The sequence below is a fragment of the Calidris pugnax genome, unplaced genomic scaffold, assembly GCF_001431845.1.
Source record: "Calidris pugnax isolate Ruff unplaced genomic scaffold, ASM143184v1 scaffold27, whole genome shotgun sequence".
NCBI classification, from domain to species: domain Eukaryota; kingdom Metazoa; phylum Chordata; class Aves; order Charadriiformes; family Scolopacidae; genus Calidris; species Calidris pugnax.
The window spans coordinates 17,734,036-17,748,123 of NW_015090893.1; the positions used below are offsets into that span (position 1 = coordinate 17,734,036).

The 14,088-nt window shown below is 43.9% G+C and overlaps 2 protein-coding genes across 2 annotated transcripts in view; both read right to left on the minus strand.

The window, feature by feature from the left end:
* Positions 1-2,362: 2,362 nt before the first annotated feature.
* The window catches only part of LOC106891451 (long-chain-fatty-acid--CoA ligase 6), an 81,063-nt gene continuing 69,337 nt past the window's right edge, over positions 2,363-14,088 (minus strand). Inside the window, exons 20-21 of the mRNA XM_014947998.1 lie at positions 6,869-6,940; positions 2,363-4,667 (exon numbers count right to left, since the gene is read on the minus strand). Coding sequence (XP_014803484.1) covers positions 4,527-4,667; positions 6,869-6,940 — 213 coding nt within the window. The 3' untranslated portion in view covers positions 2,363-4,526. The remainder of the gene's footprint in view (positions 4,668-6,868; positions 6,941-14,088) is intronic.
* Positions 7,875-13,522, minus strand: LOC106891283 (long-chain-fatty-acid--CoA ligase 6-like). Its single transcript, XM_014947732.1, has 9 exons — positions 13,427-13,522; positions 12,571-12,643; positions 11,211-11,299; positions 10,523-10,639; positions 10,130-10,273; positions 9,317-9,418; positions 8,892-9,035; positions 8,079-8,180; positions 7,875-7,916 (listed from the first exon to the last, which is right to left on the minus strand). Exons 1-9 carry the CDS (start codon positions 13,496-13,498, stop codon positions 7,875-7,877), a joined length of 885 nt encoding a protein of 294 aa, XP_014803218.1. The 5' UTR covers positions 13,499-13,522.

Here is a 14,088-nt window from a genome sequence, read left to right on the forward strand (position 1 = left end):
GAGCTTTCTCTTCTCCAGGCTGAACCCCCCCAACTCTCTCAGCCCCCCCTCCCAGCAGAGGGGCTCCAGCCCTCCCACCATCTCTGGGGCCTCCTCTGGCCCCATCCAACAGCTCCATGTCCTTCTGCTGGTGGTGGCCCCAGAGCTGGAGGCAGAGTCCCCAGAGCAGAGGGGCAGAATCCCCCCCCGGCCCTGCTGGGGATGCAGCCCAGATGTGGAGGGTTTTTGGGGCTCCAGCACACATTGCCGGTTCATGTTGAGCTTCTCATCCACCAACACCCCCAAGTCCTTCTCAGCAGGGCTATTCTCCATCCCCAGCCTGTCCTGATACTGGGGATTGCCCCAATGCATGAGCAGGACCCTGAACTTGTCCTTGTTGAACCTCACAAGGTTCTCACAGGCTCACCGCCCCAGCTTGTCCAGGTCTCTCTGGATGGCATCCCGTCCCACAGCTGTGTCATCATGCCACCTGGCTTCGTGTCATCGGCAAACTTGCCAAGAGAGAAAAAGAGAGTGAAACTTGCTCAAGAGAAACGGAGAGTGAGGGAAGAGGGTCCCCCCAAGCCAGGCACAAGCCCTGGGGTGACATGGCCACCGGGCCAGGGGCAAAGAAACCTGGAAGATGATGGCAGGCGGTGTCAGGGATGGCTGTTTCCCTTGAAACAAACCCCAGCCACTGGTTCCTGATGCAAAATTAAAGTCTATCTTGAATAACCCTGCCTGGTCCCACTCCTGTTGCCCTGCTGCTGGCCCCTGCAGGGGCTGTACCCGATGCTGCTGCTCCCTGGCACCCATTTTGGCTAATAAATTGTTTCATTCCAGAAGATTAATTCAGATTATTTCCTGTTAGATGCAAGAACTTCATATTCATGGCAAAAATGACACTGGACTTTACTGATGCTGAGACGTACTTACTAACAGTGAGGACAGATTGCAAAATAGTACTTTTATATCAATAAACAACTCACCTTCTCTCTCTCACCTGATGTGAATCAACCACTTTAACCTGCGAATGCACCTTTGAGGACAGAATAATGCTGTTTATTTCCTGCCGGTTTGGGGTGAAGACTGACTGGTGTGGTGCCTGCTCACACCCGTGTGTGTCTGTGACCGTTTCTGTGGCAGAAGAGTATCTTCTCTGTGCAACATATCGAGCAAAGAACATACAAAATACATCGCTAAGCAATATTCTCTTCCTGGAAACATGTATTTCATTCTGGTTTTTATACACGAGCACTGGAGGCAGTCTCCTGGTGATTTCGCAGGCGCAGAAGAACCTCCCACATTTAAAACATCCAAGAATACAGGACTCATCCTTTGTCCTTCGGTGACACCGAGCGACAGCCCCGTCACAGGAGCCAGACTGACCAGCACTGAGCCCACCTGGGGCAGCAGATGGGAGTCGTGCTCATTTCACTGAGCTTCTGTACTTTTTCATTGATTTATTGTGGAATGAACCCCCAGATGACAGTGATTAATTAAAACCAGTCATCCTGAAGCCATCCAGAATTGGGCTCTTTACAGAAAAGAGGAACTCACATTGCCACTTGTGCAATGGCACTTGAGGCTCAACTCTTTCAATAAGATGAATATTAGAAATTAATTTTGTAATTAGTTACATCTTGAGGGGGAAAAAAATGGTTATTGGACAGCACTGGGGATTCTTCCTTGGGGTCAGAGGAGTTATTTCAGTTTAAGCAACCTCAATGCAAAACAAACATGGAATTTGAAGAGAAGCGTGTTTGTGCCTACCTCACACGTTACACGTGTGTTCGTTTCAAGTTTTATCTCTTACAACTTTTCTATGATTATGGGGAGAGGGAGTGACCTGCAGAGGAAAATCTGATTACACAGGAAAGCATTGAGGAGAGCTTTTAGTTTATTTATAATGCTTTTCACAAGTTCTGGAAGTATTCACAGTTTTGGCGTGACAACACAATTTCTCCTAAATTTTGCATCATCCAAGTGTGGCCAAATCTGTATTTTTTTTCTTTTTTTTTTTTTATTCGTTTGGTGTTCGTGTCTTTGGCTCTAGTGCATCTGACATTTTGCATCAAATACCAAAAGAAGACGACAGATATATTTTTCAGCATTATATACATAAAAATAACAGCCGTCTAAGCCATAAATAAATTCATATTGGGATCTTCTCTACTTCAAGTCAGAGATAAGTTGTCTAGAAAAATCTGGTTAAGTGAAATCATTTTTAGGAGAAAAGCAAATTAAACTCACGTGGTAGAAAAATGTCAGTGGGAAATAGTTTTTCGGTACTTATTTAGATGACGGGTTTGGTTTTTTTTTTATTTTAAAAATATGTCACATTAATTTATTTAGATGATGGGTTTGTTGGGGTTTTTTTTATTTTAAAAATATGTCACATTAAAACAGGAAATTGGACTAATTCTTCATTGCTTTCAAGCGTGCGTATGGAATGACTGTCTTTTGGCTGATACAAAAAGGAGATGAACTAGACTCCGCAGAGATGAAAATCCTTTATGACTTGACCTAGAGAGCCAGATTTTATCCAGTAATTCCTATCCTCCGTAGACGTGGCAGCCGCAAATTCCCCAGGGATATCGTTGCTGTGCACACGAGTGAAAAATAACTGTGCGATGCCATCAGATCACAGGAGCAGTATTTCTTATTTGCTTTGGACTGATATGAGTCATTGCGCTGGAAGCGAATGAGGAATCGAGCACAAAAATGGGATTCAGACAAATCCTTCCTCGTTTGATAAATCAAATCACTATGTTCTTTTTATGAGCGGTTAAATTATGTCTTCCTTTGTATCGTTTTGTTCTGAAATTACTGTAATAAATCAGTCTTTGTGTAACACTAACTCATTCATTCAATTTATTTCGTTTTGAAGCATGCAATGGAATTTCAGAGGGAAAATAAGAGGTCACTTAGATTTAAAAATTTAAACTTTGAGCTTCAAAAGTCTACTGTGGATTCCAGTTTAAGAGAGAAATTAAGTGTGCTTTCACTGTCCTAGCAAAGAAGATCTAGCAGGCACAGCTCCATGCTAGTACGCACTGGTGCACCGAGCAGCAGCTAGTAAAATACACATATACATTTAGGACCCTGTTTAGCAGAAGGAACCCACCCGACTGTCCCAAGTATTCAAGCGACTCGGCGTGACAAGTCTTCTCAGTGTTTTGTACCGTGCTTTGTATCAGGAGAGAGCTCTGGAGTCCCTTCCTGTTCCACATGGGACTTATCTCCTGCAGCTGGTTGCGAAAGCCCAGGTTTCATCCAGACTCCTTGCTCTTTATTCCAACTGGAAGTGGTGACAGTGGGAACTGGGGCTTCCAGACATCTGAACGTGGGGATGTTTTCTCAGCAGGCTTTTCTGCAACCACATCCAACGTTTTACCACACCACCACACCTTCCAACACAGCTTTTTGCCCATCCCGGGGGCTTTTCGGAGCCATATTTCTTCCTCCTCCTTGGCCAGCCGAAGGATGCCCTCCCCTGCTGCATCCCAGCCTGGCCTTTCTCCCGAAAAAACCCAATTTGTTGTGCCAAGCCCCGTCCAGAATCGCAGCGTGTATTCCTTTGTGCTCCTTTTTCTTTAGCACTGTTTCTGGCAGGGAGTTAGTCCAACTGGACTACGCGGTATTAGCAGCATGTAAAGTAATAAATTAGGGAGCGGGAGGGTGCGGGTTAAGGTGAGCTCCCCCAGAGCCAGGGATGCTTCTGCAACCTTCTGGGTGGGAGCAGCTGGGATGCCCGTGAGTGCTCTGTGCTGAAGGAGGCCCTAATGCAAAAATCAGCATGCCATGTGCAGACTGAGTTTGGATGGAAAGGAAAGAGAGGGAATCCTATCCTATCGCTTCCTAACCCGTTCCTGTAATTTCAAGGTAATGCTAATCCGTTAGATGTAACATACTAATAGGTCTATTAAGTACAAAAAGAGGGAGATCCGTTCCTATTTCTATTCCGGTTGTTAGTTAGGTCATCAATGGTTAAATCAAATCCATGGAATTTACGTCCTGGAAAATATAAAAACTATCACTTAATATATAAACCAATATCCAGCTTGAAGTTTCCAGATCAGGGAAAACAGACTTTCACCATCCATCACTGATTGATTGAGGTAGACCACATTACTGAATTATCCATAATTTTAGTTTCTAATGTATTTGGTTATATATAATCAAATACTATCAGACATACCTGAAATTTTTCCCTATTTTAATTAGAAATGTTTTTAGGTATTAACAAGGTAAGTTTCCATAATTTACTTGGTCATAGACTGAAATTTCTGTATATTTTATGGCAATTTAGCATAATTCTTAGTAGTACCCTACTGTGTACATAAAGTAAAAAATAAATTGTATCACACCTGATGGAAAAAAGAAGGAAAAATATGGTTAGTGGTGAAGTCCTAGAACAATGAAAGGCTCAAATGTAAGATTCAGATGCTTATCCATTTCAGCTGTGTCATTCTGGCTCTGTACTTTTGAGTATTATTCTAATATTGCTACGAAGTCCATTATTCAGAAGGTTCTTCCTTGTGATTTCAGATGGAGATGCTTGAATATAGCTCTTCTATTTGTTTTTTGAAGTAATCCCTCAGTTCTGGTCTCTTTGCCTTTAGCGTTGGCGTCAACAAACCGTTTTGTACTGAGAACATATCGGAGTGAATATAAATGGCTTTGACCTAGGATTTAAAAAAAAAAAGGGATATATTTATAGCAAAAATTAGAGGCATCCCACTCAAGAAGCGTAATTTCTCAGGCCAGCCCTTCTGTGTTACCTCTGGAACCCAGGGATTTTCCCCACCTTCCCAACTTTTCCAAGGTGATACTAAATCCCTCCACCACCCCTTGCTGCTCTGCTTTCCTGGCTTGTTTTCCCAAAAACTGGCGCAGAAGGGAGAATGAGCAGGGAAATGTCTCTTCCCTGTGGAGCCCGGGGCAAAGCACGGCCAGGAGGAGTGCGAGGGCCAGTGTCCCCGTATGTGGCACAGGAACAGCCCAATTTCGCAGGGCTGAAAGGCTGGAAAAGCAGGGAAAGGGGGAGAACTGTGCTGAGAAACACCATCTTAACCCAACGGGGAAAGAAATTCAGCAGCACTGATGGGGTCTTGCAAAATTATCGTGAAGCTTTGCAGGCACACCACGAGCAGCTCGACGGAAGAAGAATTGACGGGGGTTTACTAGCTAATTAAAATGATGTGAAATCGTTCATCCTAGGCAAAGGGGGGGTTTTACAAGGCTGCCCTTGTTAGCGGCGGTGCCTCTGAGCACAGCGGGGAGGCTGGCAGCGCAGATGGGAGCCAGCTTTTCCTCCCAGTGCCTTTATGGGAGTGCTGGTGCGGGAGAAAGGGAAAAACTGCTGCCTGACTGGTCACAGCCCACCCATTTCAGACAGAATGCCCCAGCCATCTGCTGCTTTCCTGATTCCCCAAACCAGACCAGTTTGCATTTTCTAAGACTGGGAGTCGCAGGAATATGACAGAGAATCAATTTTTAAGTTCCCATTAGATACGTGATTCATTTTTCCCCTGTAAGCATTGTGGTCCAATTCCTCCCCCAGTGACGTCCTTCCCAAAAATTCTGGTTTTAATGCCTCCCTCCCTCGCTGCACAGGCTCTCGGAGTGAGAGCAGTGCTTGGAGACCAAAGGCAGAATTGTCACATCCAAGCCCAAGGTCCAAGCTCATGTGCTGGCACTGGAGACAAGGACAGGGACAATAAAGAGTGGTTCTTCCACCTAAAGGGACTCCCATCCCATCCCATCCCATCCCATCCCATCCCATCCCATCCCATCCCACAGGGGCATTAGCAGTAATAATTGGCTCAAAGTTTGGTTTTAAAAAGGTTACGTATTGCAACAGAAATGTCAATTTTGAAACCCTTTAATTTTGAAAAGCAAAATATTCTTAACTTTCAGAAAGAAGCCAATGCTCTCCTCAATTCTCTCCTCCTGCTTTATTATTTGCAAACTGCTGGCAGACTACATCACTTGAGGACATTTTATATTGTGAAGACTATGGCTGGAGCAAACCGTTCCTACCACAGGCAATGACATTCGTTGCAAACCGTGCTTCATCATGAATTCCATTTTAAAACTCATTTCTTCTTACTCTCATTTCATTTGCATATGTAACCAAGAAATGAAGAAGAACGAGTTTATGTTTCACGGTGCTTCTGCTGCACTCAGATACGGCGAATTACTCATTAGAATTACCACCCAGAAACAGTCTAAACAAAAGCAAAAAGGCCCTTGCTAATTATATGGAATGATTAAAATGTCCATTATTGTAACAGAAATAACCATTGAGACATTTTAAAATGTGGATTTATTTATTTTTACTGTGTTTTTAATGCTATGTGATCCGTGGGTGACTTCAGAGCTCTCCTTCTGAAGTGTTTGTAGCTCTGTCACAGAAATATTTACACAAGCACCAGAAAAGAATTGGTGCACAGGTTGAAAATAAGTAAACCAGCAGCATTTCCGAGGTTGTTTATAAGAATGGTAATTAGTGACCCAGTTTCTCAACAGCACTCTCAGTGGCAGAAGCACCAGAGTCCTACGGATATTTATCTTGAGCCCTGGTTGTCAGACTGCAGAGATTATCCCTGACCTTGGATTAGATTTTTACCTCTGCCCCCCAAATTTTCACTAAATTTAATTCAAATTTCAGGCGTGAGTGGAAGGCAGCATCACAGCCTAAATATTTGTCCAAGGAACAAATGCAATTTGCCAGCAATAAAGCTCATTCTCAGAAAACATTGCATGCAGCTGCAACAAGAGTACGTAGTAACAGGACAAATGCTGACAAATCCCCAATTCAATGCAAATGGACGAATTTGCTTGTCTGGCTGTGCTGAATAATGCATTAATTGTTTCATTTTACCTGCTCAAAGGAATGGAGTCCGCTCTCCTTACCTAACCGTACCATGTCTTCCATTATCGCTTGCTGCAGCTCCTGGGTTAAAATGCATAAATTCTTCATGAAATATCAGTCAGACTTAAATGCAATTAGTGTCGTTCTTCACCAAGAAAACATGTTTCAGAGTAACGTTCAGGTTATTGATAGTTAATACATAATTGATATTATTGAGGCTTAATACTATTGATACTCAATACATAATTAGTAAATATTCTATTGGAGAAATGTACAAGCATTAAAGTTAAGTGCGGTGATGTTAAGTGTTTCCTCAGGATGAAAAGTAAGGTTATATTTGCAAACATATATGACATAGATGCTTAAATTTGCAATCCTAGAATCACAGAATTGTCTAGGTTGGAAGGGACCTTTAAGATCATCTAGTCCAACCTTCAACCTAACTCTGATAAAAAACCCATCACTAAACCATGTCTCTAAGCACTATGGCAACCCGGCTTTGAAATCCCTCCAGGGATGGTGCCTCAACCCCTTCCCTGGGCAGCCCATTCCAAGGCTTAATAACCATTTCCATGTCAAAATCTTTCCTAATCTCTAATCTGAACCTCCCCTGGAGCAACTTGAGGCTGTTTCCTCTTGTCCCATGGCCTGTTCCTTGGGAGAAGAGACCGACCCCCCCTGGCTACACCCTCCTTTCAGGGAGTTGTAGAGAGCAATAAGGTCTCCCCTCAGCCTCCTTTTCTCCAGGCTGAACACCCCCAGCTCCCTCAGCCTCTCCTCACAAGACTTATTCTCCAGACCCCTCACCAGCTCTGTTGCCCTTCTCTGGACCCGCTCCAGCCCCTCAGTGTCTTTTCCCCACAGACACCAGTGGGATGATTTGGTGGCACCAGTGCTCATTGATCTGATCCCACTCGGTTACTCAGGATTAATGAACGTGCATAAATAAGGCTGGGGTCCTGATTTAAGACATCTGAGCAAACACAAGCTCTCCTGCTGCCATCCCAGTGTCCTCTCAAAGACCCTTGGTCCCCCCCACGTGGGAGTTGGCAGAGGTCTGCACAGTCAGCACGCATCACCGTACCCACCTCAACCCCACTGCATTTTCAGTGAGGAAATCACTTTTGTCACTGAGATCATTAATAATAAGACACCTACTCGAACTAGGCTACGCTACAGTGAAAAAATGTCTGTATTTCAGATAGATAGAAAGACAAACCTTATTTTTACAGAGTTCTGCGTACGTTCCTTCAAACCCTCTTTTCTTTGCCCAGCCCGGCATGACTTCGGAATCAGGCACCACGATCCCCACCAGAAAGGCCTGGAGGTGAAGGAGAAGGACAGTTGCAGGCGAAAGCTGAATCACATTTAATCGTACTGAAGTGGATGCACAAGCCAGCTGAATTTGCTAAATGTTTATCACTTCTTGTTTAATTATGTCAATAATTTGCTAATGCGTCAGAGCGAAGTATATTTTTAGTGTTTGTGCCTTTTCCTCAGATAAAAAACTACAGTTCGCTGTGGCTGTTCCTGTGTGACAACAATTTTAATACCTTCAGTTGAGTTTGCTTTCTGCTTGGATATTAATTACTTATTTTTTTCACAGGCATGAGGCAGAGCAGAACACAGCCCAGATCACTTATACACCCTCAGCTCCTGGGCCTGTGGGTCCAGGGAAACTCTGCTGCCAAGGGAAACCTCGTGTTTGTGGGCAAGGAATGTAGGGGGATGAATTGCAGTGGTTTCAGAAGCTGCAGGTGTTTGTATAAATATGCAAATAAATAGGATGAGATTGGTCAAATTGTGCAGGCAGTGGTGGTGGTGGAGCAGCACTGTCTTTGCCTTCCTCTGGCTTTGCCGCAGGCAGTGTGGGAAGGTAGAGGGCTAGAGACCCAAAAGGGTGAGACTATATCAAATTTAAAGGCTTGATCTTTGGCCACAACATCCTCCAAGCTCTTTCAGGTCACACCAGCTCTTTATCTTTAATTTACAAAAAATAAAGTAAGATTTTTCTGAAAAATTAAGCTTTTACCTGCAGGCTGTCTCCGTGGACGTAGATCTGAGCGACAGGGTCACTGCGGATATAGATATTCTCTATCTTCTCCGGTGCAATATATTCTCCCTGAGCAAGTTTAAATATATGCTTTTTCCGATCAATAATTTTAAGAGTCCCATTCTGGCAGGAGAAAGAAAAGAGAGTTCCCAGAGAAGTTATTTAACCCCAGTGACTCAGTAAGCTGTCTGCTTTTAACAGAGCTCTTTGAAGGGCCACAAAACACTTCACTGACTTATTGAGCTTCTTCTGCAAAATATTAACTCAATCCTTGGTAAAGATAGATCTGTTTCAGTGAGGAAATCACTTTTGTCACTGAGATCATTAATAATAAGACACCTACTCGAACTAGGCTACGCTACAGTGAAAAAATGTCTGTATTTCAGATAGATAGAAAGACAAACCTTATTTTTACAGAGTTCTGCGTACGTTCCTTCAAACCCTCTTTTCTTTGCCCAGCCCGGCATGACTTCGGAATCAGGCACCACGATCCCCACCAGAAAGGCCTGGAGGTGAAGGAGAAGGACAGTTGCAGGCGAAAGCTGAATCACATTTAATCGTACTGAAGTGGATGCACAAGCCAGCTGAATTTGCTAAATGTTTATCACTTCTTGTTTAATTATGTCAATAATTTGCTAATGCGTCAGAGCGAAGTATATTTTTAGTGTTTGTGCCTTTTCCTCAGATAAAAAACTACAGTTCGCTGTGGCTGTTCCTGTGTGACAACAATTTTAATACCTTCAGTTGAGTTTGCTTTCTGCTTGGATATTAATTACTTATTTTTTTCACAGGCATGAGGCAGAGCAGAACACAGCCCAGATCACTTATACACCCTCAGCTCCTGGGCCTGTGGGTCCAGGGAAACTCTGCTGCCAAGGGAAACCTCGTGTTTGTGGGCAAGGAATGTAGGGGGATGAATTGCAGTGGTTTCAGAAGCTGCAGGTGTTTGTATAAATATGCAAATAAATAGGATGAGATTGGTCAAATTGTGCAGGCAGTGGTGGTGGTGGAGCAGCACTGTCTTTGCCTTCCTCTGGCTTTGCCGCAGGCAGTGTGGGAAGGTAGAGGGCTAGAGACCCAAAAGGGTGAGACTATATCAAATTTAAAGGCTTGATCTTTGGCCACAACATCCTCCAAGCTCTTTCAGGTCACACCAGCTCTTTATCTTTAATTTACAAAAAATAAAGTAAGATTTTTCTGAAAAATTAAGCTTTTACCTGCAGGCTGTCTCCGTGGACGTAGATCTGAGCGACAGGGTCACTGCGGATATAGATATTCTCTATCTTCTCCGGTGCAATATATTCTCCCTGAGCAAGTTTAAATATATGCTTTTTCCGATCAATAATTTTAAGAGTCCCATTCTGGCAGGAGAAAGAAAAGAGAGTTCCCAGAGAAGTTATTTAACCCCAGTGACTCAGTAAGCTGTCTGCTTTTAACAGAGCTCTTTGAAGGGCCACAAAACACTTCACTGACTTATTGAGCTTCTTCTGCAAAATATTAACTCAATCCTTGGTAAAGATAGATCTGTTTGGAAATTTAAGTTCAGTACTTGGAAATTTACATGGGATAATACAACTGACATCAAAACTGAGCATCTGGTCAGGACGCACCGGTAACCATTTCCCGATGTCCCCAGTGTGAAGCCAACCCTCCTGGTCCAGTGCTTCAGTTGTCTTCTCCTCATCTTTCAGGTAACCTTTGAAAACATTGGGTCCTTTCACACATATCTGCAAAACAGTCGGAGTTGCTGAGAAATTATTTTATTACTCTGCTGGAAAGGCTAACAAGCTAAATCGTCATTCACTAAAATGGAAATATTTTAAAGGTTGACTTAATGACTGTCCTCCACGAAGCTAAAATATATTCCGTTATAAAATTACCCATGGATTTTTTTTAAACTAATGGAAGTTCGAAGTAGGGGTTGCAAAACTGATTTGCTTGAAGTTGGTTTGCATTCAGCTTGCAGTTAAAAACAGTTATTTCAGTAAGTTTAATTTCTGCGATGAAATATCAGCGATGTAGAAATCACAGCAATTCAGCTCTTCTCAGCTGAGCTAATTAATTCAGTCTTAGCTTTTAAAGTAATCAGGCATGGCATTGGCTGGAATTACTGCCACAGCCCCTTTTTAATTAGTGCTCTGTTGCTTTATTGCTGCATTGATGTTTTCTTTTCCTGATTGTAAAACGTAACACATCTGCAACCATGCACCTTACAGAGGTAAAATGCTTCTAAAACTACAGAACTACTTAATACAGTGTTAACTAGTGAGAATTTGATATAAAAATGTGATTTGCTACCTCTCCTTCTCCTTTGGAAGCAAAATAATTCAGCTCCTCCACATCCTTCAATCTGATTAAGTTACAGGGCAAAGGGGCTCCTACATGACCTGGAAATCAAAGTTATCAAGTCACTTCTCATCTCTCCTGGAAACAACACTTAGCATTTTGTGATTAGTCGCTTGCACAGTTGTAGATAACCCTGGATGTTCTTGCAGCAGCTGTGTCTGTGTGCAGAAATAATTTCCTCATTTACGGTTTTGCATTATTAAGACCAAATACCCCAACCTTCTGTTTGGCTATAATCCCCTGGGAATTCCAGCTGCACCGAATTAGGCTTCCCCCAGCCCTGCAGTTTCTCCAAAGATGAAGCTGGGACAACGCCTGCTGTGGCTGACAAGCACAGCTCGAGCACTGCACTGTGCAAAACAGGCCTTTCCCCCCAAAAAATAACCACTAGGAAAGACAGACTGGAAGGAGAGGAGTCCCAGCTCTGTGTCCCAGCACTCTGCACAGTCTCGTTTTGCCAAGGAGCCAGATGGAAGCTCCTCAAGGATGAGGATGTGGCAAGTGGTGCTTTGCCCTGTGCTAGCCAGGGCACAAGCAGGGGCCAGTGAGTCCCAGCACACACCAGTATCTGCAAGAGGCTGGTTTGGGGTCGAAGAAACCCCAAGAGATGGCCCAGAAATGTTAAACTGGCCAGACCCATTAATATCCGATGTCCAGGTTTCCTACGAGTATTCATTTGAATGAGTATTTCAGAACTTTTTTATAAATACTGATGAATTATATTAAGAAGAAATTAAGCCATGGTACTTGTATGTATTAACATAGAATCATAGAATGGTTAGAGTTGGAAGGGACCATAAAGATCATTGAGTTCCAACCCCCCTGCCGTGGGCAGGGACACCTCCCACTTAGTGCTCGTTTTTATCTGATTTTGACAAGATTCAGAAGTTTCAAAAGCCTGAAATACATGAAGTATTGAGTGGTGGTGGATCAGTATTCCAAGCCTGGGTTTGCTCACTGAGTACATGAATGTATTCATCTTTTCTTTGCTCCAGCATTTCATTCTAACAAACACGCTTCTAAATTCAGCTCGGCTGCTCTCGAGAGGACTCAGGGCTGCGAGTGCAGAGATGAGAGTATTGCAAATAACAGCTCAAGGGACAATCACAAACCTCCCCAGGAAAACGTGCCCCGCATCCAATCCCTGTGTATTTATTCTGGACTAGAGATGCTTTAAAAAACATCACATTTGCTGAAGATTATCCCCACGGTGGCAAATGCTGCGTCACACCCTGTGACGTTACAGTCTGGAATTTTCAAAAGAAACGTGCATTTCTTTTCCTGCCTAGAAATGGTGGAAGAAAATTCCTACCTGATGTCCAGTCACCCGGGGTGGTGAAGGTGCATCCGGCTGTGCATTCTGTTTGGCCATAACCTTCGTAAACCTGACACAGAAACAGGGATCTTTAAAACAGAAGAAAAACTCAAAGAATTTCCCCGTTTCGCTCCCCGGTGAGCTGATCCCACCAGCTGCGACGCACGGGCTCACGTTAAACACAGGGACACTTCCCCTGGCCCTCACTGTGGACAAAATGTCATTTATGTCATATTATTTGAAAATTACCACACCTCAGGAGAGATGAAAATAGTAAGAGGACAAGTTCAAGCACTTAGCTTTTGAGTCAGGAACTATGTTACTCTATGAGAGGAATTTATTAGTGGGGGGAAAAAAGGTATTTTTGTGGGACACTTTGAATAGACACCTTTTAACATGTTTTTTGCCCAATTTTAGGCTCTTGAATGAGGCTTTTTAGTTGCCCTGGGCTTCCTAGTCAAAGAGAAATAACGCAGGGGACATCTTCGGTGGGTTGAATTGCCATCTTAAGGTTATCTTTCACTATTTATATATAGAAAAAGACTCATATAATGAAGTTCCTAGCACATGCACGAGCACATTTAATTGCACATATTCAATTTAGTGCTGAGAGATGGGTGGCTTCGTGAAATTTTTTGGCATTTTGGCAAGCGTGAGCGGCGCTTGCCCGCTGCCAGAGCCACCAGTGGCTCCCAGTCCGGCCTCCCAGTCCAGCCCAGGACTGTGGGGACACCAGTTGGAGCCATGGTGGGGAATAGGTCCCCAGATGCAGTTTTGAGGTCCCAACCCATCGTTGTGCTTGACTGCAGCGTGTTCCCCAGCTGGCAGCAAAGGAGCATCTCCATCAGCCCACCTGGCAGCCGAGGGCGGCGCGGAGGAAGCCCAGGACGGTGGGAGACGCGGGGGCAGCCCCCGTCACTATCATACGAACGCAGCCGCCGAGACTCGCCTGGTCGAGAGGAGGAAGAAAACAAAAGAAAACATCACAAAACATCACAAATTACCACCGCCGGCCAAACCGGCAGCCCCCGCGAGTGTTGCCGAGACAGAACTTGCCCCAAATCCTCCAAAGTGGCCCTGAATCTTCCCTCAGGAATAAAAAGCCGGCTAAATCTTACAAGAAATAATCGCGTCCCTCGCAGGTAGAATTAGTTCCCTAAGGAAAAAAAAAAACATTTTTTTGGGGATTCCTACGCCTGGAAGGACGAGAGGCTGGGTCTCGCCTCCCGTGGATGCCTGTGCCCGGGGGGAGTCAGGACACACAGCAGCTCAGGGAACTGTTGTGTAAAAAAAACCCACACTCTTCCCCCCCTCCAGTTTTTATTTGCACCTCGTTTTCTTAATGACTTGGCTCCCAAGCCATCTAAAACAATGCCGTCCCTTTCCGAAGGCTGATGACCTTCAAATATTTGTGGAGGGCATTACATCAATTCCTGTGTCGTGTTTTACTTTCTTTTTTTTTTTTTTTTCTTTCTCTTTTCTTTCCTTTTTTTTTTTTTTTTTTTCCCTCTTTTC